This window comes from Dicentrarchus labrax, unplaced genomic scaffold (assembly GCF_905237075.1).
Source record: "Dicentrarchus labrax unplaced genomic scaffold, dlabrax2021, whole genome shotgun sequence".
In the NCBI taxonomy this organism is placed as follows: domain Eukaryota; kingdom Metazoa; phylum Chordata; class Actinopteri; family Moronidae; genus Dicentrarchus; species Dicentrarchus labrax.
Window position 1 is genome coordinate 21341284 of NW_026136712.1, and position 26314 is coordinate 21367597.

Below are 26314 nucleotides of genomic sequence, written 5' to 3' on the forward strand. Positions count from 1 at the left end.
AGTTACTGTAAATGTTGAACTAAGAAATAATAAATGGGGCGGAAACAATATGACAAGTTCATTTTTCAAGTAAGTGTTGAGAACGATGATGATAAAGGCTGAACTGTAGTGAGGTTGAACGCTCATACACTATATCCTTTTTATCTTCATTTATGAAAAGTGCAAAGAGAAATCTCAAAGATCTTTACATTTTGATTCTTCCTTTATGCTGATTAACGTTTATCCAAGTCGATATGTGTTAAAGTTAAAGACACAGGCTGCAGAAAAAGCACGTGCTACATCACACGTGGTCACATTTTTTACTAAATATTATTTGCTGATGTATTTCTATGTGTCGATCTCACTAATGGAGGAATTTAGGGACAGAAAGGTTACATATAGAAATGCTTTGGGATGCAGAATCTGGCCGTGCAGACCTGAATTGTTTGATTTAATGTGAGAAGAGAAGCCAAATTGTTCTGTTTGGTTTGCAGTGTGACTGCAGCTCACTGAGGCTGGGTGGCATCAGATCAGGTTGCTCTGTTTTGGTCACCAGGCTTGGACGGAGGCCTGCAAACCACACAGAGCTCTGAAATCTGGGTCACAGCAGCCCACAGGCCTGTTGGTAGCCGTTCTTTCCCAAAACCCCTGTTTCTTCTAACCCGCCTTCCTTCACTCTATATTCAGAAATAAATTCCAGAAGTTGCAACTGAGATTTCAGGCGAGAGCAGAGAAAATATTTGGAATCCAGGCAGGTCCCAGAACAGCTGCTCAAACATGAATTAAGTTCCACCTACACCTTAGTTTAATTATTAAGGGAGTGAGTTTTTAAAGAAGCTCTCACAGCATATGTGATGGAATTCAGACTCACAGATAATCTCTGAATAAGAAGCCACAGTAAAGTTATTCACATCCGTATCTGAATTAATGCACTGACGCTGTTAAATTGTAGCAAATGGTTTGTTGTGACAGTTATTTGTGGATTTTTAGACGTCTGTGCTTCTACACATGGCAACCAAAGAGGTGCTGGGAGTGAAAAGGTAGCTTGCAAATATTAAACGCAACCCACTGTGAATATATTTGGAAGTGCTGAGAGGTGATTAAGCTGGAAGCGGTTAGAAGACGTGTATTCTTTCAACATTTTGAGTTTCATAATAATAAATACTTTTATCTGCCATAAAAGAAGTGTCTGTGACGTTTGGCTGAAGCTTTCCATAGAAAGAATCAGAGTTGAATTATTCCTTATGAAAGAGATGAGATGAGTCGGTGTCAGAGGTTTCTTTGTAATAATGTCGTCTGTAGTTGTACTGACAGTATATATAATGGACAGAGCCTCTGGGTCTGTGTAGTGAAGCCAACACTGAAGTGTCTTAAACGTGCATTCTTTCTAATGGCCAGCAGGGGGCAGCTCCATTGGCTGCAATAAAAACCATTACCATTCAGTCTTACAGAGAAATGAGCCAACATCTCAGTTGATTGATGAGCTCAGTAAACAATTTCCTGATGAGTTTCTGGTCTCAGTCTCTAGTTTCAGTCTTCTTCCATACAGCATGATGTTCATTTAGTAACTGATGGTCCCATTTAGAGTAAAACAGACCATAAAGCAGGGTATGCTTTAGGGCGGGGCTACCTTGTGATTGACAGCTCATTCTCAGTGAGTCCATCCAGCTCAACGCACCAAACTCAGATCAAACTGTCAAACAGTGCTGATCAGATATGGATCCAGATTATGTTGTTGACTATTTCTCTCCTCAAATCTGTTCACAAACAGATTTTACTGTTTATCTGGAATAAGAGATTGTGTGTGACGAGCCACCATTGCTAGTTATTAAGTTAATATTAAGTAACTTAACTTTTAACATTTCTCATAAAAATATAGTAAATGAACATCAAGGCTTGAAACTAGAGAGACCAGAGACCAGAAACTCATCAGGAAACTGTTTACTGAGCTCATACATCAAGAGAGAAGTCGGCTCATTTCTCTGTAAGACTGAATGGTATTGGTTTTTATTGCAGCCAGTGGAGCTTTAAGTTTAATACACTTCAATGTTGGTTTCACTTCACAGACTGTCATTGGTCAAAACTAAGCGCAGCTCAACTCGCAGTACGTCAACGCAACTGGCTGCAACATGGTGACGACCACAACGCCGAACTCAATCAACCAATCGGTGACAGTGGGTTCACACTTGGTTGTCCCCTACAATCAAATGTAGCTGGAGAACGTAAACTCTGTCTCCTTTAATTCATCTGTCACGAAGGGATGATACTTCTCAATTCTCTGGTGCAACATTGTCTGAAACCCCTCCGATAAGCCCACGGTGGTGCTTTGTTGTTTGTTCCCTTATTTTTCATTATGTGTAAAATGTGACACCCGACTCTGCAAGTCTAATTGGCTGTGATGAGGTCTATACATCATTCATTGACAGAACCCCTAACTGAGGCCAGCATTTATCCAAACACTGTAGGGAAATCTGCAGGTTGTGTTCACACCAATAGTCAAAGTCCCAGATCAACCATGACTTAAATGTAGAGAAACATTTGGGGTCAAACAGTAATATGTGTACAGGCGCACATCTTGGCACAAACACTGGATCCAAACATCCCAACCTCACACAGGAGCTAATTCTGTGCCGTCACGTGTGAGGCAGAGAACTTTAATACATTCATACTGTATTTTCATTGGTCGCTTTATCAAGCAACTTTTGTATTTTAACTTTGCAGCTCTTGAAGGAGAAGATGAAGTTAGTGCTGGACGTTGCAGTAATGAGTGTTTATAAAGAACCTTTAACTGCAGAATCAGAGTATTAATTCTCTTCTTGCTGCTCAAACAAGAACCACAATGGAAACCAGACTGAATCTCAAGCTTTACTTCATTTGTAAAATAAACTGTTGAACAGTCAGACGTCACATATCTCTACTACACTTTCACAATTCTCCAAACGTGTTGTTGTAATAATAGAAAGATTGTTTTAGCCACGCTAGCCGCTAGCAGCATGCAATGTCGGTCAGTCAGCTGGTCGCACTTTTGTCCAGTGGGAAATATCTCAACAACTATTGGATGGATTTACCATAAAGAATAATGAATGTTGCCTTCAGGATGAATTACAAATTAACTCATCTCTTTACTTTTAATCTAGCACCTCTATCAGGTCAAAATGTTTTGGCTAACAAGCTAAGCTAAGATGTTGAACATGACAAACATTCTACTTGCGGAGAATCAGCGTGTTAGCATTACCTTTGTTAGAGTGCTGACGCTAGCGTTGTACTCGAAGTAAAACCGTGGCCAACTACATTTTCACTGTCTTTTTATAATGCATACTATAACTATCACTATAACTTTTTAGGTCTTCCAGAAAAGGATAATTAGAGTGTTCCCAGGTTTTTGAGTTGTTCTGCTAAATAACAAACACATTGGACAATATAATTACCTTCTTGGCTGAGGAAATTAAACTAAGCTAAATATGTGAGTTATTGTAGAGTGAAACAGCCTTGTACAACTTGTATGAGCCACACAATGTTATTTCTCTTCGAGGACAGCCATTTGTTCTGTCTTTTTCACACCCTTTTCTCTCTCATTGGTGTCAGGACTTTAAAGATCCTCTTAACTGAGGAATGCAAAGACCTTGTGTTTGGATCAGTTTTCAATGCTGTGGAAATAGTTCAGGAAATAGTTCCAGTGTATTAAGGTTTACACAAGATACCTTTCATTCAGCAGAAAATGTCAGACTCTTGAGAAGGTTGCATACCAGTCATCACAAATGGGAACCCGACAAATGCAGCAAAGTTTAGACGGTCAAAAGCAGGCGGACGTCCATCTTGTGGGACAACTTTTTGAACCTGGCTGCGTGTATTCGTTCCCATTCAGACACGAGAGCATCAGCGAGCTCCAATGATGATGTTTAAGGTGATAAGTCGGTGGTCCGGTTCGTCCCAAAGGTGTTGGATGTCAGAGATGTCAAGTTCTTCCAAACAAACAGATAAAAATAAATGTCTTTATGAATCTGTCTTTGTGCTCGAGGCATTGGAACAGTAACTGGATGTTGTAGCATTAAGAACTGACTGATCAGAAGCATTACTCTCCCCTGCTGATTAGCCAGCTATCGTCCATAATTGATAGTTTCTGGAATTAAGGGAATGTGTCAAAAGGGCTTCACTGTGTGGCCGATATCTTCAAAACACAAAAATTTATGAGCAGATAATTGATAATTGATGCAGATAACTACATAATTAAGTGAAACATTTATGAAAAAGAATTCTGGTCGCAATCTAAAAAAGGAGAAGCTCAATCAATCTCAGTGGAGGCTTTCCACTGAATAAACACTGCTCCTCTGTTTAGCTTGTAGTGTTCATTTGTAAGTGTTAAGAAATAAGTCTGGTGATATTTTGTGTTCTAGGTGAAAGACCAAAACCAACCGTGTATTGATCCTTCGAACAATGGTGCATCATAGTCAGATATATCTTCCTCCTCTGTGGCATGAAGCTCCATTGTTGTCCAAAGACAGAACCGACTGGGAATCGTCACTGGTAGCTGTTTGGAAAAGGGCAGGCACTTTCAGAAAATACTTGGCAGATGATCGGCTGAAGCATCTGTCACCTGTTTACCATCATAGTAAAACAGGAAGAAAGTGGTAAAGAAGTAAAGTGTGCCTCTTACTTGATGTGATTGGCTGTCAGGGCCAATTGTGCCATTGATTATCTTTTATCCACGTCTAAAATCTGCTAGAAAACTGCGCACACCAGGCACACCGTACCATAGGAAGACAATGGTTTTGCAGGCACCGTGTTAGCAGTGCGTCTCTGTGTGATAAACCTGAGCCCCGCCCCTTTTCCCCTCTGTGCTCCAATGACTGTTGAGCAAGCTTTCTCCTTTCTTGCGTGTAGATATGTGCTACGCTCATTTACTGTATGTTAATAGCAACGTACATATCTTAACATCTTGAGCTTGATAATGTCAGAAAAATGCCAGATTAGCCTAGCACGTAGCATATCTAAGTACAGGAAAGGAGGGGGCGGGGCTTAGGAAGGGTCAACCAACCAAACCATGAACAATAGTCCTGGAACTGAAGTATACAAATACGTGGAGAGAGTTCGTCCACATACTTTTGGCCATAAAGTGTACACTAGCGCAGATGAGGATATTAATAATTGGGCATAAACTAAATGTCACGGATGAGCACACATACAGCCTCAGCTGCTGTATCTCAAAGAATCAGGAGTACGTTGACCCGGACGTTGGCTTCCTCCCAGATAAAGTGAAAATTGCAGCTTCTTAATCCAGTATCGGTGCATTGCTTTAATCCTGCTGCTGGGCTCGCGCCAGCCAACTCTGCAACCAGGGAGAGTGAGGGCTAGAATTTAGGAGCTGCCTGGGCCTACATCATTAGTGTGTGTGAAGTCACTGTAAACATTTGATTAATTGCTGAGAAGCAATTACAAGCAATTAAAGTCCTATTATGATGGCAGTGAAGGACAACGTAAGTTAATCTGGCTATCATCACAATAATTAGCCCATCATTTTCTCACCAAGCCTAATGTACAAAAAAAAAAAAAAAAAAAAGCCATTTGTCGGTTTGTTTGCTTAAGTTTTACACCAGTTTGTGGTTGTTTTAAAGTGGTATAGACATTTTGGGGCACTCGCTGCGTAAGAATAATGTCCCGTTAAACCTTTTTAAACCTTGTTAGTCACACTTTGTGGTATCACTTCTGCATATCTCCACATGGGAACTGAGTGACGAAGCATTTTCTCTCAGTTCTGGTTCAATCCAGCCGTTCCTTTGCTTGATCTTTTGTAGCTTTGTGTTTTTTGCAGCTCAACACATGAGAAAATGTCTCACACACTATCCTTTCCCCCCCTCTTTTCTCCTCCCTGTCCCTTTTCTGTCTCCTTTGCTCTTTGTTTTTCTCCCCCCCTGCCTCACCCCTAGCAACAACCAAACTACTGGAGCTTCAAGGTCAGTGCCAATATTGTGTTTGTGTTTCAGCGTAAATCTGTCCCTCAGTGTGGATTTGTCTCTAATAGGATAACTTTCCATTGTGTCTTTGCATGCCTGCTTGCCTTTCCTCCATTGCATTTAATGTTGGTCACATGTTGGCACACGCTTTTGTGTTTAACTCTGTCTTGTACTGCATTTCTCAGCAAGTGAACAGAAGTCTTGACTAGAAATGGAGCTGGTTGGAGCTTAGGTTCCTGCTCCTGCTTCCAGAATGAGTCTGTAAAGGCATTATTCAGAGCCTATTTCCAGACCTGTGGATGGCTGCCCACACCTGTGATGTTTACACTGATTCTGGTGTTTGTGCTCATTGACTGCTGTGTCCTCGGTTGTAAAAAAAAACCCAACAACAAACAGAGCTTTGGAGGCGGGATTTAGAATGGGAATGTCCTCTTCCTGTGCCAGGACCAGACAACAGTGACAGAAAAATGGCCACAAAAATGACGGCGAGCACGGATGAGATCAGTCCCGGTTGATTTGCAGATATTCTCAGATTTTTTTGGGGTCAAATATTTAGTTAACTGCTCACTGCTGTGTCACTACTACAAAATAAAATAACACACAAACTGATATTGGCTAACATGAACATGATGTCAGATAATGAATTGACACAAAATGGGCAAATATTTTGTGAAAGCAGCAGTAAGGATCCTTATGATATTGTCGCAATATAAAAAATATTTTGATATTTGATTTTGTTCATTTCACCCTACTGTGAAATATCTCAAATCTGCTGGATTGAAATTGTGGTGCAGCTTAAAAAACACGAAGAGGAATTGAACAACAACAAAGAACAGAATCACAAATGAGAAATACTCTGTGCATACTTTACAACGTGCAAATGTGATGTTGACAATTGTGAAATTTTTGGATTGATTGGCATGAAATTTTTGAGATCCTCCTCAGGATGAATTCAGACTTTCCGTGGAGCGCCATCATTGATTCGTGCCCCCCCCCTTGCTGTGCAGCCTTTTTTTTTAATAACACATCCAGCACAGCATATAGGTGTAAAGTTGCACTTAATGTGCCTCACTTGCAAGTTTGACTGCCTCCAACCCTCGGGCCGGTTACACCTGGGTTATTATTTGATTAGCTGCAGGAGAGCTTCTGAGCAGTCCCAAGTGTAGTAATGGAGGCAGCTGTGAAAGTGCTCTGTGTGTCAGTGGTGAAAGATTATCCGTGCCCTCTTATTTCTTAAGGTAACATTAATGTAATCTGTACTGTATTACACCGTTTACTTTACCTAGTGACAGAAAATATGAGCGATGGGATTAGCTGGCATGAAGTAAAATCATGAGCCAAATTTAAACCCACGCTGCTACAAACACATGGTTTGCCTCCAGGATTTCTGCACCACTCGTTTGCCTCTGAAAATGTGCCCACATTGAATTCCACCATCAAAATGAAACCTCATTTTCAGTCGGAGTCAGAATTTCAACGAAGCACTGGCAAGGTTGGGATGTAAATAGTGTGAAATGTGAAGTTAATCTGAAAAAGGGAGCCATTAGTGGTCATCAGTCACTGCCAGCTTCATGCTATCGCTCTTATTAGCTGGCAGCTGCGGCTGAAGCTCTACCAACTGGTTTTGAGTTGCCAAACTGGGTAACTTGACTCCCCATTATGTGAAAATAATAATGCGAAAGTGAGTGAGTTTGCATCGGGCAACTTTGGACCAGATTAATCAAAGTCCAGGGTGTTTGCTCCTGCAGTTGTGCTACTTGAGCTTGTGAGAACAATTCTATTTAAATTTAATGCAAACTTATTAACCGGACAAAAACTGCAAGTGGGCTCAGCCGGTTCCGAGGAAGCTGCAGTGCGGTTTATTAACAGTGAGTTTATTTGGAAGAACCTACGTTTGCTGTGTGATTGTAGTTCTGTGTGGTTATAATGAGCTTCTGAGTTTATGTGATTATGTGAAAGGGTCAGTTCACCCAATTTAAAAACGTACCATTATCGGTCTCTCGCCATGCAGAGAGGGTTGGATTAATACGCCGAGGTTCTTCTGAGATTCCGTGGGAAATAAAATGGTTGACAGTCTGTTCTGTGGATCATCCGGAGTAATTGAGACGATGTTCCTGGAAGAGAAATGTTGCTGCTGAAGTTTTTATTTAACCAAACAACAAAAATATATTCCAGGAATATTTATATTTAGTATTCTGAGCTGAATTGCCATCCAATAGTAAGTGCCTTTAAATAATCAGGCGCAGATTAGCAGGAAATGCAACAGGTTGGTATTCCAGTACAATTCAATAAGCGACAGCAAATATATGATTTCACCATTCAAGATTTATCAATACAACAAGCATCAACATGTAAACCTGTAGAGATTCGTCTACTTCCTCCCATCAACCTTGCCTCGTTTTAGACAAAGACAGCGTGCTATCTCGGCTAATTGCGAATTGTCAAAATTGAAGCCATTTAAAGATACTTTAAGTTTTCTTACACCACTTAATATCAAGAAGGCTTTGCGACCCCACATGAAGCTTTGGTGACCCCTAGTGGGGTACAAAGTCATTATAATTATTATTATAAATGAGAAACTCTCTCAAAATAATGAACGTTTCTCAATATTTTTTATCTTATTTTGCCACTTGTCTTAAAATCTGTCAGTCTCCTGTATTAAACTGATCTGCTGGCTGAGACCAACCAGCCCCTCCTGAGTCACATCAGAGGAGGATTGACTGATACTGATTCTCTAAACTTCACTCAGTGTTTTGATGTCAGCAATCTGATTGATTTTATTGACATTTTAGATTTGTTTACAGTGAAATATTATTGAGTTTTTACAGTGACTTTGCTGCTCTAGAAACAACATAGTTATATAGAAAACATTTAACAACCAGGAACTATACAACTAATATGAACTCTTCAGTATTTGTTTATTTACTGTTAGTCCTCATATTGTGTCCTAAAATATAAATATTACATTACATAATTCAATTAAATACAGTTCATGTCAAAAGTGTAAAAACTGGCTATTTAATTCAATATGTTGTCCAATATTACAATAATTAAGTTGACAAATTGTTTATTAATTTGCCTCCATTATATTGGGAAAAAGGTAGAAAAAGAGTTAAAGAGTCAACCCTTTAAATCCCCAAACCGACAAAATATAACACATGCAAACATTTCAAGAGAAACCAAACACACGTGTGTGATTTCAACCTAAAATTCAAATGTCAGTGTTTCCCTCTCTGCTCGACACGCTAATGCAGAGGAACAAGGCTATAATGCGTTATTAGTTCCACCTCAGACCTCAGTACATTATGATCGTTGAACAAACCCTTTTGACCCTCACTTCAGAGTAGCCTGAGGGAGACTGTGCTGTTGTGCTTATGCTGACCTAAGCGCTTACTGCACCTTACAGCATCTTAACCATAAAGTTACTACTTTGCATACCTCTTGCTGATCCTGCACATATAAACTCCGCTGAAGGATTCTCTGAAATGGAACAATAGAAACTCCTTGGAATTAAATGAAATACAAATGTTTTATGGATATTTTTATACAGTATATAATATTAAAGTATTTAAGGATAAGGCTGCATTTGTCTTATTGTCAACAAATAACATGAAAAGCAATGTCAACAATAAACTGGTCCTTCTAGTATTGTGTTTGCATCTGTGCCATAAAACAAGGGACTCCTTAAGGGACCCTTTTCTATCATTGACTAAACTGACGACCCCTGACTAAATGACATTATTTGTGGATATTATCAGCACAGAACAACTGATAAACTGTAGAATAAACCCAAATAGTGAGAGGTGAGTTTTCTGATGGCTTTAGGAACTTTTAATACAAATATACGTCTACTGTGTTTTAATCCGACATTCTATCTAAGCAAACAATTCAATTAAATTTTCTTCACAGAATTAGACGAACTGCAGAGATTTAAGCCTACTGTGTATATTTTTTAATTTTTCGTACACTCCTTAAAATCAAGAAGGCCTCATGACCTCCCATGAAGCTTTAGCGACCCCTAGTGGAGGTCCCGACTGACTAAAATCTACAGTATAAACCAATGTATAAGCCATTTGAGTCGACCACTGCAGAAAAGCACAAAAACAATAGTTTTTTTTTTTTTACGAGTAGGCTTTCAAAACTGATTAAAAAGCAGCTTGCAGCGAGCAAAATGTGTATTAATCCACAGCTAAAAATAGTCCCCAACAGATACACCATTTCCTCCTGTTTGAGTGACAGAAAAACTACCAGCTGTTGTAGGAAATTGCAGAGCATTTTGTAAAAGATGAAACTGTATATTTGTGATTTCTTTATCTTTTTATAGCCACTAATGGGCCTGAGGCTGAGACTCAGGAAGCATTCAGGGATTTCACTTAGATTTTTGTGAAGACAAGTGAAGAAAATCACAAGCTTCATCCTTGAACACTGACACAGTAGTAAGAGCATTGCTTTAAGTATAATGCGCGTTATGATGATTGTGACCAGGTTCTGGATATAAAATCAGCCTTCGTCATGTATAGCAGCAGCTCACTCACTTCCCTCGTCTGTTTAACTCGTGACAAACACACATGCTGGCTTTTTTTCTCCCCCGATCTCCCCCTATTTGTTGCTGGTCCGCAGCTGATTTGGGATTGGTTATCGCCCCCCCTTCCTCCCGGGGAGTCGGGGGAGTCTCGTCTCCTCTGATGCAATAGAAACCCCTGCAGCAGTGCACTGCTGTGCTCATGTTTGTGAGGGTGTATATGTGTTTAATAGTCCCCCACTGCTCCCCCTTTGATGTTCCATCGGTTTGCCAGCTCACTAAATGCACACACAAGCATTGGGTGATACTCCCACTGCAAAAAAAAACCACATCACAGATTAGCAAACAATTATGTTAGATGTTAGCGGACACATTCTCGTGCACTCTTTGGACTTGAAGTGGTCATGGGAACTGTAATTATGTATGAAGGGTGAATATATTAATATATTAAACATTTTAAGGCTCCCTCTCACACGTTTCCCTCAAACAGAACAGGCAGAGGGGATCGTGGGCTTGTCTGTGGAGGTGAACATGGATTCAAACAGCAGCCTGCGACTGCTGCTGCTGCTGCCGACTGTCAAACACACAATGGAGCAGAGTGCTGCATAATTCCCTCCTTTTCATTGCTCACAGCCTCACTTATACAAATATTAATGCTCCATTTTGTGTCTCTCGTGCTCTTGTCTCTCTGTCTGTTGTGGCCAAAGTAATCACTGCGTATTGTCTCCTCTCTTCGCCTCGGTGTTGAATTTGTAGGAACGTACCACACGGCCGGCTCAGACGGGGAAACGGGATCCTATTGAAGCTGTCACCAGTATTCCAATTATTCGTCTTCATTTCCGAGGGAATTATCTGGGAGCCTATTGCTTGTGGGATTTTTCTCCTGCTTGTTAAAGTAACCATAGAGACAAAGCCGAGGAAATAGTTGATGAAAAAGAAGTATAATTCGCTCTGTAATAGCATACATAGTACTGCACCTCATATTACCACAGCGTAGTCAGGAGTAGGAGTTTGCTCTACTCAACAAAGTTCTGGAAAACTGGCTGAATTACTGGGTCAGTAATCCTCCCTAATAGTCGACGTAATTGTGAGAAGAGTCTTGGTCGATACACTTTTAGTGTCGATACAGGGACCAAAGTATCAGAGGATTGTTGCAACATGGAGCTTTGTGCACTGTTGCATAAGCTAATTGTACTAGCTGCTGTTAGCTAGTTAGCAGTCCCATTAGCTGTCTGTACCTGGACTGGGAGCCTGAAGGACGGGGAGTTTAAACTAGTGTAGGAGTGGGGAGGCTCCGACCAGGACTCTGACTCTGGGGATGAAGACACGGCGAGGTAATTTGTAATTTGTCATTGTGTAAACTTTTACTATACGAATAATGTCCATTGTCATTGTCCATCAAATTTAGACGATGATGACGGCCAGAGTCTGGCTGGCTCAGAGGCTGCAGCAAGTAATCTAATCTTTCAAGGCACACACTAGCGTGCCATGGCATACTGGTTGAGAAACACTGCCCTAGGCTATTGGTCCCTATTAGCTCACCTACTTTTAGGTTTGTTCTGAGGTTGCTACACATTATTTGTGTATACTCTGTGCTGTGTCTTCTGATCAGATATTAAAGCGAGTTAATACAAACAAACAAATTGATACTTACTCCCTCACCCAATGAGAATCGATAAGGAATCGGATCGATAGGCAATATCGATAATGGAATCATCAAATCACATTAGTCACGAAAAGTTGAAGATTGAATGACGGGTGAATGTCATGATATTTTTGGTTGAAATCGGTTAGTTCATGGTGACGTAAGCATGCGGCACATTTTGTTTTACAGAAAGACAAGGATTGGATTTTGATATTCAAAATGTGATCTTAAAGGGTTGAAATCACCTGGACTTTAATAATAATAATCTGGCTTTTTTAAAAACTTTTTTCTGTTAACATACGATAGCCTAATTTCTTTTTTGACTCTTTACTCAGCAACCTTAAACAACAAGACAGTAAAATAATGAAGACCATCATCTGCAAACATCCACAAAAAACGTTTTTTTTTTAAGATTTGTGTCACTTCGGGAAGCATTGAAGCTTTGCAATGAGCTCATCTGTGTCTCGTGTCTCCTGTACACAATGTAACCGGAGCATTTTCTATACAGAGAGGCATCCCCAGACTACCCCTGCCATATTTGTCCCAGTGAGCTAGCTCAACTCTAACCCATTCAGACAAATGCTTTTGTTGCCCTCGTGCTGTTCGGCTGTTGATATGATGCTCGGCGGAAAATCGCTATTCCCCAATCTGACTCAGAGAATAGCAGGAGTGTTTTCCACCGCTAAAAGGCTTAGGAGCCCGACTGCTGCAGTGTTCCCCCGACCGGCTTGCCGACTGGCACTGTGCTGAGGCACGTGGCCAGAATCACTTATTGACACTTCACTGCCATCTGCCAAGACTGCAAGGTTTGCTTAGCAGGCTGCACATTAATAAGGCCGAACTTGGTGGAGAGCAATAACAGGATGAAAAGTTCCCTCTAGATTTTATGTGAAAGACAATTATCTTCCACCGTAGGCTATATTTCTCAAGTAATACAGAGACCAAACTGGGATAGATGCTGTATTTACACTGCAGACTTGGATCCCTGTATGGTGCACAAGGGCGTTCATTGTTTATTTTATAAGTACAGTAAAAATGAGGAGGCCAGTGGGGTCACACATCCTGTCTGGATAGATATCAAGGACAAACCAAGACTCCAATCATTGCACCAAGTGTATAAAACCTCTGATCAACCCCCACTCACTAGTTCAGCAGGGAATATCTGGGCAGGGAAGTGAACGAGAGGTTCCCTCCTCTCACTTAAAAACAAGTGCCCTTGAGCAAGGCAATTAACCCCCAGCTGCTCCTGTGGAGCTGCTCTGTGGGAAATGGAACAAGACTGCGGACTGTGAGCTCTTTCACCTGCCTCTCCTACCTCAGGCTATTGTTTGAAAGACATGCAGCCTGTCAGGGTAGAATGGCATCATTCTGTAATAGCTGCATTGTCAATGCCAATTTGTAGGATTTTACTAGCACAGTATGTCTGTTCAGGGTTCCCACACATACTGAAAAAATTGGATGTTTAGAGACTTGTTTTACAGTCATGGAAACACCTCAAAATGTAAAAATATCCTGGAAATAATCTATGATGTCCTGGAACATTTTATTGTATTAAAACCCCTCACTCAGATATGTAAACCTGAGGAAGGTGTAGTCAAATCACTGGAGCACCTACCTGTAATGAACCTGAGACACTTCACCACAAACCCTGCATGAATGAAACATTTGTGAGGAAGTGCTGTATTGTATTGTCAAGAAAACTCCTGGAAAATGTCCTGGAACGGTAACAAACTGTTACAATAAAAACCAAAAGCAATCAAATTGATTTATTTGGGAAAGTAGTGGTGCATCAATCAGAGATATACTGTAATGCATATGAATTTCTGTTTATTTAACCATGTTTTGTAACATAAGCTGTTCCCATACATTTAGGAAATCAACTCTCAAGCTGATGAACAATGATAAAAGTGTTTTTTTTTTTTTAACTGTAAAAGAGGCTCGAACATTATAGGGTTTATCAGTTGATCATTTATTTCATTAAAATAGGGACACATGCCGATCACAATCCTTCAGAGTGTTCGTCTTCTTTGACCAACAGTCCAACAACCGAACACATCCTGGAAAACGATCTCTGAACAACAGTGGGAACCCTGCTGTTGACTGTTAGGGATTCAGATGCTCTCTCAGTTATGAGTCTCACTGGAAAGGAATGCCACGGTATGCAGCAGTAATGCCCATGAAACCTCAGAGTTCGGGGGTGCAGCAGCTGTGTGTGAGGGGGGCATGTTACAGCTGTGCACAGCCGCCTCATCAGTCAAGACCCTGTGCATGAGCTGGTGGGAAATCTGGGTCGGAGCGGCCGATCGATGCTTGAAAGGTGGAACTAAAACACTCAGCTAAGGACAAGTCCGCTGTTAAAGATGTTCGTGTTTGAAAGCGATAGAAAGAGCTGCGGACTGATATAAATACAAGAGTTCTTCCATCACAGTGTCAAGGAGAGGAGCTAATGAAGCAAAAGAATAAATGATGAAGCTCCTTTCGTTCTTAACAAGATGCTGGAGGCAGAGGTAAGGGTCAACTGTACATAATGGAAGATGTACTTAATGTAATTCTACATCTCCTCTACCACATCTAGCGCTGCTGTCTGATGGGTTCAGTTAGAGGATATTCATGTTTTAAATTGTTGGATATTTTGCATAATAATGTTAATTATATCACCTTGATTGGGGTTTTTTTGGTCACAGCATGCAGTGGTGTGTGTGGTTAAAGCTGCAATCAAATTAACTTGTGTTTTGGTTACGTTGTCTTAATTTTTTCTTGTTTCAGAGCAAAATCAACCCCCCACCCCCTTAAGTATTTTTCTGACCGTATTTAAACCTAATATGTAGTGCGTCAGATGGTTCTGGCCTCCATGTTGTCCATTAATTCCTGATAATGGACACGTTGTCTGGCATTATCCCTTACTTCCCATAAAATTAGGAAAAGTCATCAACAATCAAGCTGATAAAACGATGATAAATGTTTTCTGAGCTGTTAGGAATGAGTTGGATTAAATTAGGGTTTATCATTTATTTCATTAAAATCTCTCATTACAACCATTACAGTGCTCGTCCTGTTTGACCAACAGTCCAAAAACCCAAAGACATCCAGTTTACGATGATATAAAACTGAGAGAAGCTGAAGCAGATGTTTGATGAAGGACTTTTAACGATTAATCAATGATAAAAATGTCTTGCGGTTACAATCTTTTTTTTATTAATGGACTAATTAGTTCCCAATTCATTTCAGGCTATTTGTGGTTCTTCAGATTTTATTATCTTCACTCCTCATTTCAGACTCGCCAACCCTCCACATAATGAGCCCATACTCCAGTAGCTACCACTCAGTCATGAAACTCAGCCAGATGTTAGAAGCTGTACGATATAAAGCCCACCTGATAGAGTGAAGTAATAACGTGCTTACAAGCGGGTTTTTTCTCAGTCCCTCATTAAAAGTGATTGGGCAGCTTTGTTGGCTCAAGGTTGTGATTATCAACAGTCCTGCAGCAGCTCTGCCAGGCTGGATTATAGTGTTTGAGGTAGGAAGGAGCTGATGTGCAGCCAGCTGTTTGTTCATTGTTATGGAAAAAACATAAATGACTAGTTGAGTAAAAGCTTGTGATGTTAGACTAACTGATGTTTATTTCAATTATTACATCAAATTACACACACAAAGCACGCTGGTTTAAATCCTGTAATTATAGTCTGGTGATGAAATAAAAAAATTGCTTATTTTAGGATATTTTACTTTTTAAGTCATCATGAAATAACGATATTGTAGTTGATAAATGATGGTGCATTGATAGTTTATATAACGGACAAAGCTTCTGGGTCTGTGAAGTGTATTAAACCTGCAGTCTATGTAACGGCCAGCAGGGGGCAGCTCCACTGGCTGCAATAACAACCGATAGTATTGAGTCTTATAGAGAAATAAGCCAACTTCTCAGTTGATTGATGAGCTCAGTAAACAGTTTCCTAATGAGTTTCTGGTCTCACTCTCTAGTTTCAGTCTTCTTTTATACAGCATGATGTTCATTTAGTAACTGATGGTCCCATTTAGAGTAAAATAGACCATAAAGCAGGGTATGCTTTAAGGTGGGGCTACCTTGTGATTGACAGCTCAAACTAGGCAGTGCTGATCAGATATGGATCCAGATTCTGTTATTGCGTTGACTATTTCTCTCCTCAGATCTGTTCAAACACATTTTACTGTTTTAGCTATAATACAAGAATGTGTGTGACCAGACGAGCCGCCATTGTTTCCGAAACTGCGAAGCCAATGAGAGCAGCTCAACTCACAGTATGTCAAATAAACTCGAAGCTTCATAGCGTTACTCCACAAACCGATGGCATCACGATAAGTTCACAGTTGGTTTGGTGTTACAATGTTGTTGTGCTTCAGTGAGATCGGAGGATGATGAAAATGTAATTTTAAAAATGTGAAATGAGCTGTAGGTGCTTTGAACTTGGTGTAAAATACAGAAAAAACTAAAAAAAATTGGCAGAGCAGTGTAACAGACAAATGGACTTAGGGAGGGAGCTCATTAATGGAAACTTGACAGTTTTATTGTTGAATGGTTCGCAGTCAGACAGAAAGGCAGAACAAGTGAAATTATACACTTCTTTTCATTGTCTTCCTTCAGTGATTACAATTCAATTTCCATCTGGAGAAAACCATGTGATACAGTTTCTTTTTTTTAATCAGAAATCTTGCATGACTGTTCCGCCCTCATGAAATTCATGGAATCCCTCATGCAAGAAAATATAAATAGACATTTTCCTGACTATGTGCTTAGTACTTCAGATTTCAGAAGAAGCTCATGTTTTATGCACATTTTGTAGCAGCTGGTTAAACTTCAGAGACCTTTGTGCTGTCCATTATAGGGTATAATGGACTGTATGAGTGGGCTTTTTACTGTACATACAGATATAAAGTCAGATATAAGTCCTTCTAGATATATTACTTATTTTACAGCATTGTTACCTGTTGCTAAAGTGTGTTGAAGTACAATATTCAGTATGTTGATACTACAGATGTAATGTAGATGCTGTGGTAGCAAACTGTCAATCACAAGGTAGCCCCACCCTGAAGCATACCCTGCTTTATGGTCTCTTTTACTCTAAATGGGACCATCAGTTACTAAATGAACATCATGCTTTATGGAAGAAGACTGAAACTAGAGATTGAGACCATAAACTCATCAGGAAACTGTTTACTGAGCTCATAAATCAACTGAGAAGTCGACTCATTTTCACAAAAGGCTAATTGAAATTGGACTTCTTTATGCAACTAATGAAGTCACCCCCTGCTGGCCATTACAGAGAATCCAGGTCTTTCTTCAAACATGCTGGCATTTATTAAAGGAATCAATAAGCTCGGAGGCATATGAACAGTTCTTGATTCCTATCCCTATCAATTAGTCTGTAAAATGTCAGAAAACTGTTAGAATTTCCTTCAGTCAGGTTAATATCTTGAGATATATCGCAACACATTTGAGAATGCTTAATTTTCTGTTGATCCATTCATCGACTAATTGTTGAAGCTCTAAATTTTTAAGCTTTGTTGTTGATGTTTTTCTACGGCTGCCAGTTATTTATGATGATAATTTGATTATATAAATTACATATTTGAACAGCAGCCTGTTAAATTGTAACAGAAACAGCTGTAATGATTGTGAATGTGTCAGAACAACCAGCAAGGAGACTGAACATTTAGTTCATTTGTTCCAACACAGTGCAACATCACACAGTCTGGTTGTTCAACACACGGAATAAATAACTTCCAAATTCACTGTAACAAATCCTGGCGGACTGATCGTTACGATGGATGATGGATAACGTTAACAGTTACTGACTAATTAACTGGCTACAAACTGGCTCCATTTCCTCCGTTTCATTCCTCTGAACCCGCCGGGTCTTCAACCCCAGAGTCAGAGTCCTGGTCGGAGCCACTGGAGATCTCCGTTGGTCCGCCCCACTTCAGTTTTGAAGATTATGACACTCATGTGTTTTAAACTCAGAGACACTTTTCAAATCCGGAGCCGGACACAGATTACAGCACTGGACGTGAATAACAATAGTGGTGGACAGCAGTGTCACAATGCTACTTAATGAAATAATCACCTCTTCTGTCAGATGAGATTACCACAACCAGAACATCTCACTGCATTAATAACTGTGATATTATAATTGAGTCAGTAAACTCCCTCTGATGTATCTCTCAGTATTCAGACAGCACCTTTTCCTTCAGGACTTACAGACGATTATTTGGTGTTTGATGCTACGCTTATGCATTAGAAATAATTTTTCATCAGTCAAATAAAACACAAGATGAATGGAGGAGAGATTTCTGCCTTTAATCTGTTAAATGTAAAAACTTTTATCCTTTAATCCTCTGTAAGGTCTGTTTTGTATGGACGATTCTAGCAGTGGAAACAGTACTTACAAGAATTTGAACATTGCTAAGAACCCTCTTTGAAACGTCGTTATTCTATTTCCATATTTGATTCAGTATTATCAGACCTCTCAGACATTTCTCTCATTTTTCCTGCTCTCTTAGAGACCGTGTCATTGTGAAAATCAATTTCATTCACACTTCAGTCACGAAAATACATCACATATTCACCCTATGCTCCATGAATAGTATGAATCAATTCATTGTAGAAATGTAATTGTGACGACTCTTATCCACCGTCTGCCGGTAACCGCTGTAACCGAAGTCACTTAAACGTGACAACTGCGGCGAACGTCTTATGAATGATCAGGGGGAAGAGAGCGAGGGAGGAGGCCCACAGAGAGATCCTGTGGGAAGATTTATTGACCGTTACTGTGAAAAATAAAACACCGGTGTTGTGCCAAGCTCGCTTTCCCTCTTTTCACCTGTCCTCTGCAGCAAATCTGAGAGAAAATAGAAGCACAAAAAGAGAATATTTACCCATGTTTGAATTTCTCTCCTCCACTCTGTTCTGTTTGTTATTCTCTCCTCTCTCCATGTTTTATTTCTCCTGTGCATATACGCCCTGGCATGCTCTTTCCTTAACCTCTCTCCGCTCTCTTCCTCTTCTCTTCTTCACGGTTCACTAAACGCAAACTTTTATAATTCCCCATTGCTGCATTCTTTTCTCCTCAGTAGCTTGATTCTTGTGCGGGTTTGAAGGCAGAAGGTGTGCAGCGTCTGGCTGACAAGCGCACTCCGAGACCATAAATCTCCAAACATATGAAAGGCAGCACACATAATCTGTCAGGCTGTTTGCAGCGTTAAGAGACGTGTGTGGGTGCTTGTGTACGGTTGCTGCCTTTTAAAAGACTCTTATTAAAAACCTTATTAATGTGGAAGGAGCAAATCCCCAAGAGATAATTCGGTGCAACAGATTGTAAGTGTGCATGCATGTGTGTCTCGTCCGTAATGTTTACGTCTTTCGACACTATTATTAGTGTTTCCTACATGTTTGCGTACACATGCATGGCTGAGTGTCATGCCTGCATGCTCTTAGCTTGTTGTAGCCTCCAGAAATCAAACGGCGCCCATATAGCGTTTGCAAGGACTAGGCAAAGACCACAGATGCAGAAGGCAATCGGAGCTGGCTTCACATAGCACTGTGGGAGCTCATTACTGTATTCTTTGGGCTGGAAAATGTCTGTCAGTGAGGATTCATTAAAAGCCAACCTGCTGCAGCAAGCTCCTGGTAGCACTGTAATGAGAGGTCCTTCACAATTTGGGCTCCCCGGTGGTTCAAATTGGACAGGTGAAATATCGGTGGTAATCTGCATTACGGATAGAGGCTGCGGCCATTGAGTTTGGCTTTGTTGTGGTCATTAGCATTGCAATGCTCGTGTTCGCTCAGTTCTTTACGGAACAGTTGAAACCAGTCGTCTGCTCGAGGCCGGAGCTCTTTCTGGTAGAATAACATCCATTCATTTTATCTTTCTTCACAAACAGTTCGGCAACTGCTGCTTGGCCAGTTTTCTATCACCGTGTCTCCACTCTCCTCTTCTGAAATTTCAATTGAAGCATTGTTCAGTAGTTTCTCGTGCGTCATTATTAATGCAGGTGGACTATTCTGAGGGCAGCCTGGGCGTATTTAGACTCTAATGTTGGTTGGAGTCGGTTTGTTTAACCTGGCTCACCGTGCTGCTCTGGCTCTAATTTTATCTTCAGGATTCAGCTTCCTCTTTGTCGAGCCTCTGTTGGTAGAGGAAGATGTGACGGCTGCTTTGTCTGAGGTAAACTGTTTATTTGTCTGTGCCTGTGTGCTAAAAGCTTTCTTTTCCAGCCGCTGTTTTGTGTCTTTGCATTGATTTCCCGAGGCCATTTTGCTTTGCTTTTGTTTGTGTGTTCCACATTTTTTGGTGTCAACTCATTGATTACCGTGTTGCCGCTGCAGCAGAAAGAAACGTCTCAGCATCAACTCTTCTTTTCTCTCTCCCAACTTCTTATCTTGTGTCTTGCAGACTCGCACGCCACGTGTGACACGACTCAGCCCAACACAGCCGGCTCTTGCTGACCAGGCCAGCAGGGTGTCCTTTGCGTCAGCTGAAAATCTGGAGACCATGTCAGAGCCGGATATACCCATCGGCTTTAACCGGATGAACCGGCTCCGCCAGAGCCTGCCGCTAGCTCGCTCGTCCAGCCAGGCCAAGCTGCGGGCGCCAGGTCAGACCACTTTAAGAAAAAAATCCAAACTGTTGTCTTGACTTTGACATTTTTTTGTGATCAACTTGTTCTTTTGCTTCAGATATAAACCAAAAACACAATAAAAACAAAGGTAAACCTAGTGGCGACCTCCCCACTCCATCCCATGTACTCATAGGTCTCCGTTAATATTTGCAGGACACAAGGATCCAAAATTTAGCAATGAATGGACACGGGGATTACTTTAATTCCTTGACTTTATCTGCCATCGCTTACCATGCTGGGTCCCAGCTCCAGCACCAATATATGTGTTAATCCATTCAGGTTCTAATGTGGAGGTTTCCAACTTAAAGCCAGCATATTCTTGGCAGCAGTGATTGGAGAATACGTTCATTTTAATGAGGCGGTATCATTTAAGAGTAGCACAGCACGATACATGGCACAGCTACATCCAGCACATTGGATACATGGTATGATACAGTTGGCTGGAAAGCGTTGTCATTGTTGCATGTTTGCATGCTGATGTTAGTATTTAGCTCAAAGCACTGCTGTGCTCACAGAGCCGCTAGCACCCCTCCAGACCACAACATGCTGTTGGCCTGAAAAATTATGATGATTTTATTTCTTTCTAAACTACCCCTTTATGTACACATAAAATAAAAACAATACTATTAGCAAGAGTTAAAGGTGCCTGCAAACAGTTCTGGGTTCATTTGTTCAGTAGATGTTAATGGAATTTATTTTCTGAACGCACTTCCTCTGCCGACACTCACTCACGTGCAGATCAGAGGCTCCTTATATAACAGACTACATGTCCCATTTTACCTGTAAGACAGTAGAGGAAATAAAGGTTTGACACCGTTTCCTGGATCGCTCTGATCTATCCTCCTGTTTCATCACTCGTCTCCATTTCCATGACAGTTAGATCATTTTGAGACAAGGCCGAGTTTATAAAAGCTGCCATGTTGTTTTCCTGTGTTGCTCTGATTGTAGTGACGCCGGGAGACAAAAGGCCAAAGATCCGACTGATATCATTCAGTGCTGATGATTCAATTCAGCCCCAGTAAAGTGCACCGCTCACGTTAACGTACCCTCGTTTTCACTGTCCTGTGTCAGCCTTGATGAGTGTGGGTGTGTCCACTCTACTGACAGCATTGCTCTGATTGACAGGTCGCCAGCCAATCACACACTGGATGTGTCCATGCATGTAAACTATTAATCTTACTTGATGGTTATGACAAGCAGTAGCAAACAAGACTCATTAGTTGTGACTATAGGGCAGCGTCCTCTTACAGGGAGTCACTTATTTGAGCTGACTGCAGGCATCAAGCATTAGTAAACCAGATACAGCCCTCTGAGTGTGGAGTCAGAGTCAGACTTCGGTCCGCTGCCTATAGGAACTCTGAATATAAACAGAGCTGTCTGATGCTACCGAACGATCTCGACAAGCTACCTGTCGTCTTTGATTAATGGCTCGAGCAAGAAGCAAAATCATCTGCTTCTTTAAAGCGTCTCGCATATGAAGAGGAGGGTGATGCATTTGCAGGAGTTAGAAAACGTGGGACAAAGTGCAACTGATGATTGATTGTAATTCTTGACCTCTGTTAAAGCCACTGGAGACCTAGATCCACAATAGCCTTCTAACTGTGTAATCAAGATCTTATGTAGCTAATAATAAGTATCTACACACGGTAGCTCACCGGGTAGTGCGTACTCTGAGTCCTTGCTGCTGCGGGTTCAATTAGCTTAATCATCTTGTTCAGTCATTGTAATACACACTTCATTCAAACTCAGACTCACCATAAACCGCCTTTATAACATCGCATCTGCCTCGTCATTTGGCTCCATGATCCTCGTATCTTCGAATGTTACCTGCTGTATGTTGTTTACTTGTGTATTTTGTCCTTAAAAAGGAAACAAAACGATGTGTTTCTCTGCCTAAAATCTCCTCTAACCTGCCTCTGACTGAAAAAATTGAACAGATTCTCTATGCCGTTTCTCTGTTTGACTTCCTGTGAATGTGATCTGTTCTCCACTGCTTGGCGCGAGTAGGTCGCAGCTTCCGTCTAAAAAAAGAGAATTTAAAAGCATTGCCTAGAACAGGCGTTATCAGCTCCAGCGAACAGGACGCTTAAATCCGAGAGTTACAGTTGATAATATATTTAATGTGCAAAACTGCAACCTTCAGTCAGTTTATGGTAATTTACACTGAAATGCATCATGTAAACAAATAGCTTTTTTCCACAGAGGTTTTAAAGGTTCTATAACACGTCTATCGCAGTTAATTTTCCCTTTCTGCACTTTTCACTTTGCTAGAGCAGCATCCAGGTGGGTGATAATTATGTGTCATTTCATGGAGCTTTATTTGTTCATGTGTGATCATTGCACAGAGGAGAATGGATGTTCAAAGTGACCGTAGAAGAGATGCTGTTAGCAGACATAACAGGAAAATATTTCACTTCGTATACTAATGTTTGAAAATGTAGATCAATCTGTGCACCTCTATTTCGCTTTAGTGAGACAATGTCGGATACGGATGAGGCTATAAATTATATGTACAATCACTTTTTTTATACTATGAATTGATCCAGTCTATAGTGTGTATGTCTGTGTTGGTTATTTGACTTTTTCCAGAGAAAATCTGTGAAAAATCTTGTACTCGATGCCCCCGAACTACAAGGCAACGTCACATTCTTCCGCTCTCACACATCGGTAGCGAGTGAAGCCATTACGCACCAGGTGTGGTCATTAAAACAAGCTTTATGTATGTGTTAGCATGGTTCTGTGATTTCTGAATGACCGCCAGATATATTTAGCATTAACACAGCTGAAATGTGTTAGAGTAGCAGTCGGGGCAAAGACTGGATTTCCACAGAGCTGTGAGGAGGCGGCGGGGGGTGTCAGTTGTTGTGGGATCACCGCGGGGTCAGGAGGTGGTGGGATGCTGTATGGGGTCAAAAACCCTAATATTGTTAGGTGAATATTGTCCCTCCACTCTCTGTCTTCATCCCTGACTCTAAAACTTCATCACCTCCCCCTCCTCACCCCTTTAACCATCGTGGATCTCCCTCATTGCTCCTCCCCATCCATAAATGCAGGGATCTTGTTCCTCCAGCTTGGGGAGGAGACTCGCAGGGTGCACCTGACCCACGAGCTGACCAGCCTGGATACTCTGAGGGCCCTCATCGTGCACATGTTCCCCCAGAGGCTCACCATGGCCATGCTCAGGTACGCCCAGTGTGTGTGTGTGTGTGTGTGTGTGTGTGTGTGTGTGTGAATATATGCTATTGAACCGTCTACAGGCTCATTGATTGGCCTACATCTTATCAAATAATGTGAGCTGTGTAAGTGACACATTGCAATTTCATCCGCAGACACAGGAATAAAAATAATAGGTTCTGTAAATAGGTGGAGAATGAAAGCGGGACAGAGTGAGACAAACAGATAGAAATCAATAAAACAAAGGAGGTGTGAAACAGAGGCTTTCAGGCCACAAGTGGACATGAATAAAGTCTCATCTTTAGAGTCGGAGCTTAAAAATCATGTTGAAATGAAAAGTCAGACTGGAATTCTTCTTACTGTTTGTGTAAAGACATATGTACTGCAATAATAATATTCATAATATTAATGATAATAATAATAATAATAAAACATCTTTTGGATGAATACAGTATTTTTGGCACATTGTGGAAACACGAGAGCTTCGGGGCCTCTGAGTGGGTGGTTCTTGTTGTCTGTAGTGTGTTACTAACTGGAGCTTTTCACAACTCTGCCCACGACTATTGATACCGTAAAACTTCAATTAATAGCCCGGGCTTTTATTTGCTTCAGTCACTGAACTCAACCTACCTTATTGGGAACAGGCCTTTAATTCCTTTCGCACAAAAGACAGGAAATACTATCAAACTGTGTATTTAAACCAGTATGAAGGTTACTTGTATGAGAATGAGTCTATTGAAAAACACATCAGTTACTAATCATTGATTCCACTTGTGAAGTTGGAGCTAACAGGCTAGGTTGACTAGTAGTTGGCCTAGTTTATTAGCATTAGCACTGGTTATGTTGCACTTTGTTATTTCAACACCTGCTGAGTGAACTCATGAACATACCAAGATGTTTTTATTAATACGCTGTAGAAATGTTACAAATACTCTATTGGAACCCAGACTTGATGCCACACTGTGTTGTAAGTTTGTGTGCAGGACAAAAACTTTTCCCATTTTTCCAAAAGAAGTCGGTATTAAATGACTTTCATCAGGCTGTTAGTTACCGATTATCTGCCCGGCGATACATACAGTTCACATTGATATTGTCAGCGGGACTCTCTTAACTCCAAACTCTGATGAGTTCTGCGTCCAGTTGATTCTCTCATTACAGGCTCCTCATGCAGCTAAAGATCCCCCCCCACCCCCACCCTCAGTCTGTAAATGAATGTACATCCCTGATTATTAGCGGGTAATAGGTGCTGAAATTGTCTTTGCATGGGCTATTTATCAGCGTTTAGATCTTTTTTGTTTTTCTTTTGATGACTATTGATGTTCAGGTCTCCCAGCACGGCTCTGCTGATCAAAGATGAGACCCGTAACGTCTTCTATGAGCTGGAGGACCCGCGGGACGTCCAGGACCGCTGCGTAATTAAGATTTACTGCAAAGAGCCCATCTACGGCACCTACCCCGGACACCACAACCCACACCTGGCCAACGGAGACCTGCGGGTAAGTGTCTGTGCTTGTGTGTCCGTTTGTTGCCTCGTCTTCGTGTGGGTGCAGACCCTAATTCGAGGAATTTACAAGATGCAGGAAAATCTAATCACAGCTCCGAAGAGAAGAGAAACACTATTTCTGTTGAAGTGTAAGGAAGTTTTATTGTTTTTCTGCCAAAAGGATCCCAGTTCAGGAGGCTGCAACAGACTCGAACCTCATGAAATGCGGCTCAAACTTTAATTGTGGTTGAAATGTACGGATTATATGGGTCTGTCACATGTGGGTGGTAAAATGGCTCGGCAGCGGCCCCTAAACTCGGCCCCTGAGGCAAGTTTTGCCAATTTGTATGAAAATCATGTGTATCATGAGCGAACAAACAAAAAGCCTTTTGGAGCCATATCCCAAATCCAACAGGAAGTTGACCATTTTGTGGTCATTTTTGGTGATTTGCATGCTCTATATTTTAACAAACTCCTCCTAGAGACTTGATCGGATCGACTTCAGATTTGGGCAGTGCAGTCTAAAGACCTTCACGATGAAAAGTTGTTCTCTTTGTGACTGTGCATCGAACGCTGTTTCCGTGGCTGGGCGTTGAATTCGGACATATCGCCATGAAACAAGAAGTTGTCCTTACTTCAACCTACTTTGTCCAATCTCCAGCAAACCTCACGTCTGATAAGAGTCCCGCCCTGAACGCATCTACATGCCAATAATCAGTTTTAGTAGTAGCGTCACCTACTGGAAACAGGAAGTAAGGCTTGTGTGGCAGTTAATTTGACTTCCATGAAATATTCACGGTGCTGGCGTGCGTGGACTGCGAGGGACAGTTCGTCACTGCTCTCAGCTCTAATATTGTGTTTGTGACTTTTCATCTCTGTTAGTTTTGTATTATTTCGGTGCCAAA

At 41.1% G+C, this 26314-nt stretch overlaps 1 protein-coding gene across 8 annotated transcripts in view; it reads left to right on the forward strand.

Moving 5' to 3' along the window:
- Window positions 1-26314, forward strand: part of srcin1b (SRC kinase signaling inhibitor 1b) — a 103741-nt gene that overhangs the window by 42187 nt on the left and 35240 nt on the right. For 5 of the 8 annotated variants that reach the window (XM_051417881.1, XM_051417877.1, XM_051417878.1 and 2 more), the window contains 4 exons: window positions 5904-5930; window positions 20527-20728; window positions 23806-23935; window positions 25251-25422. In XM_051417881.1, coding sequence (XP_051273841.1) covers window positions 5904-5930; window positions 20527-20728; window positions 23806-23935; window positions 25251-25422 — 531 coding nt within the window. Of the gene's footprint in view, window positions 1-5903; window positions 5931-14182; window positions 14605-20156; window positions 20299-20526; window positions 20729-23805; window positions 23936-25250; window positions 25423-26314 lie in introns of those variants that run through there. The other 3 variants (XM_051417883.1, XM_051417882.1, XM_051417885.1) reach the window with 3 other exon arrangements.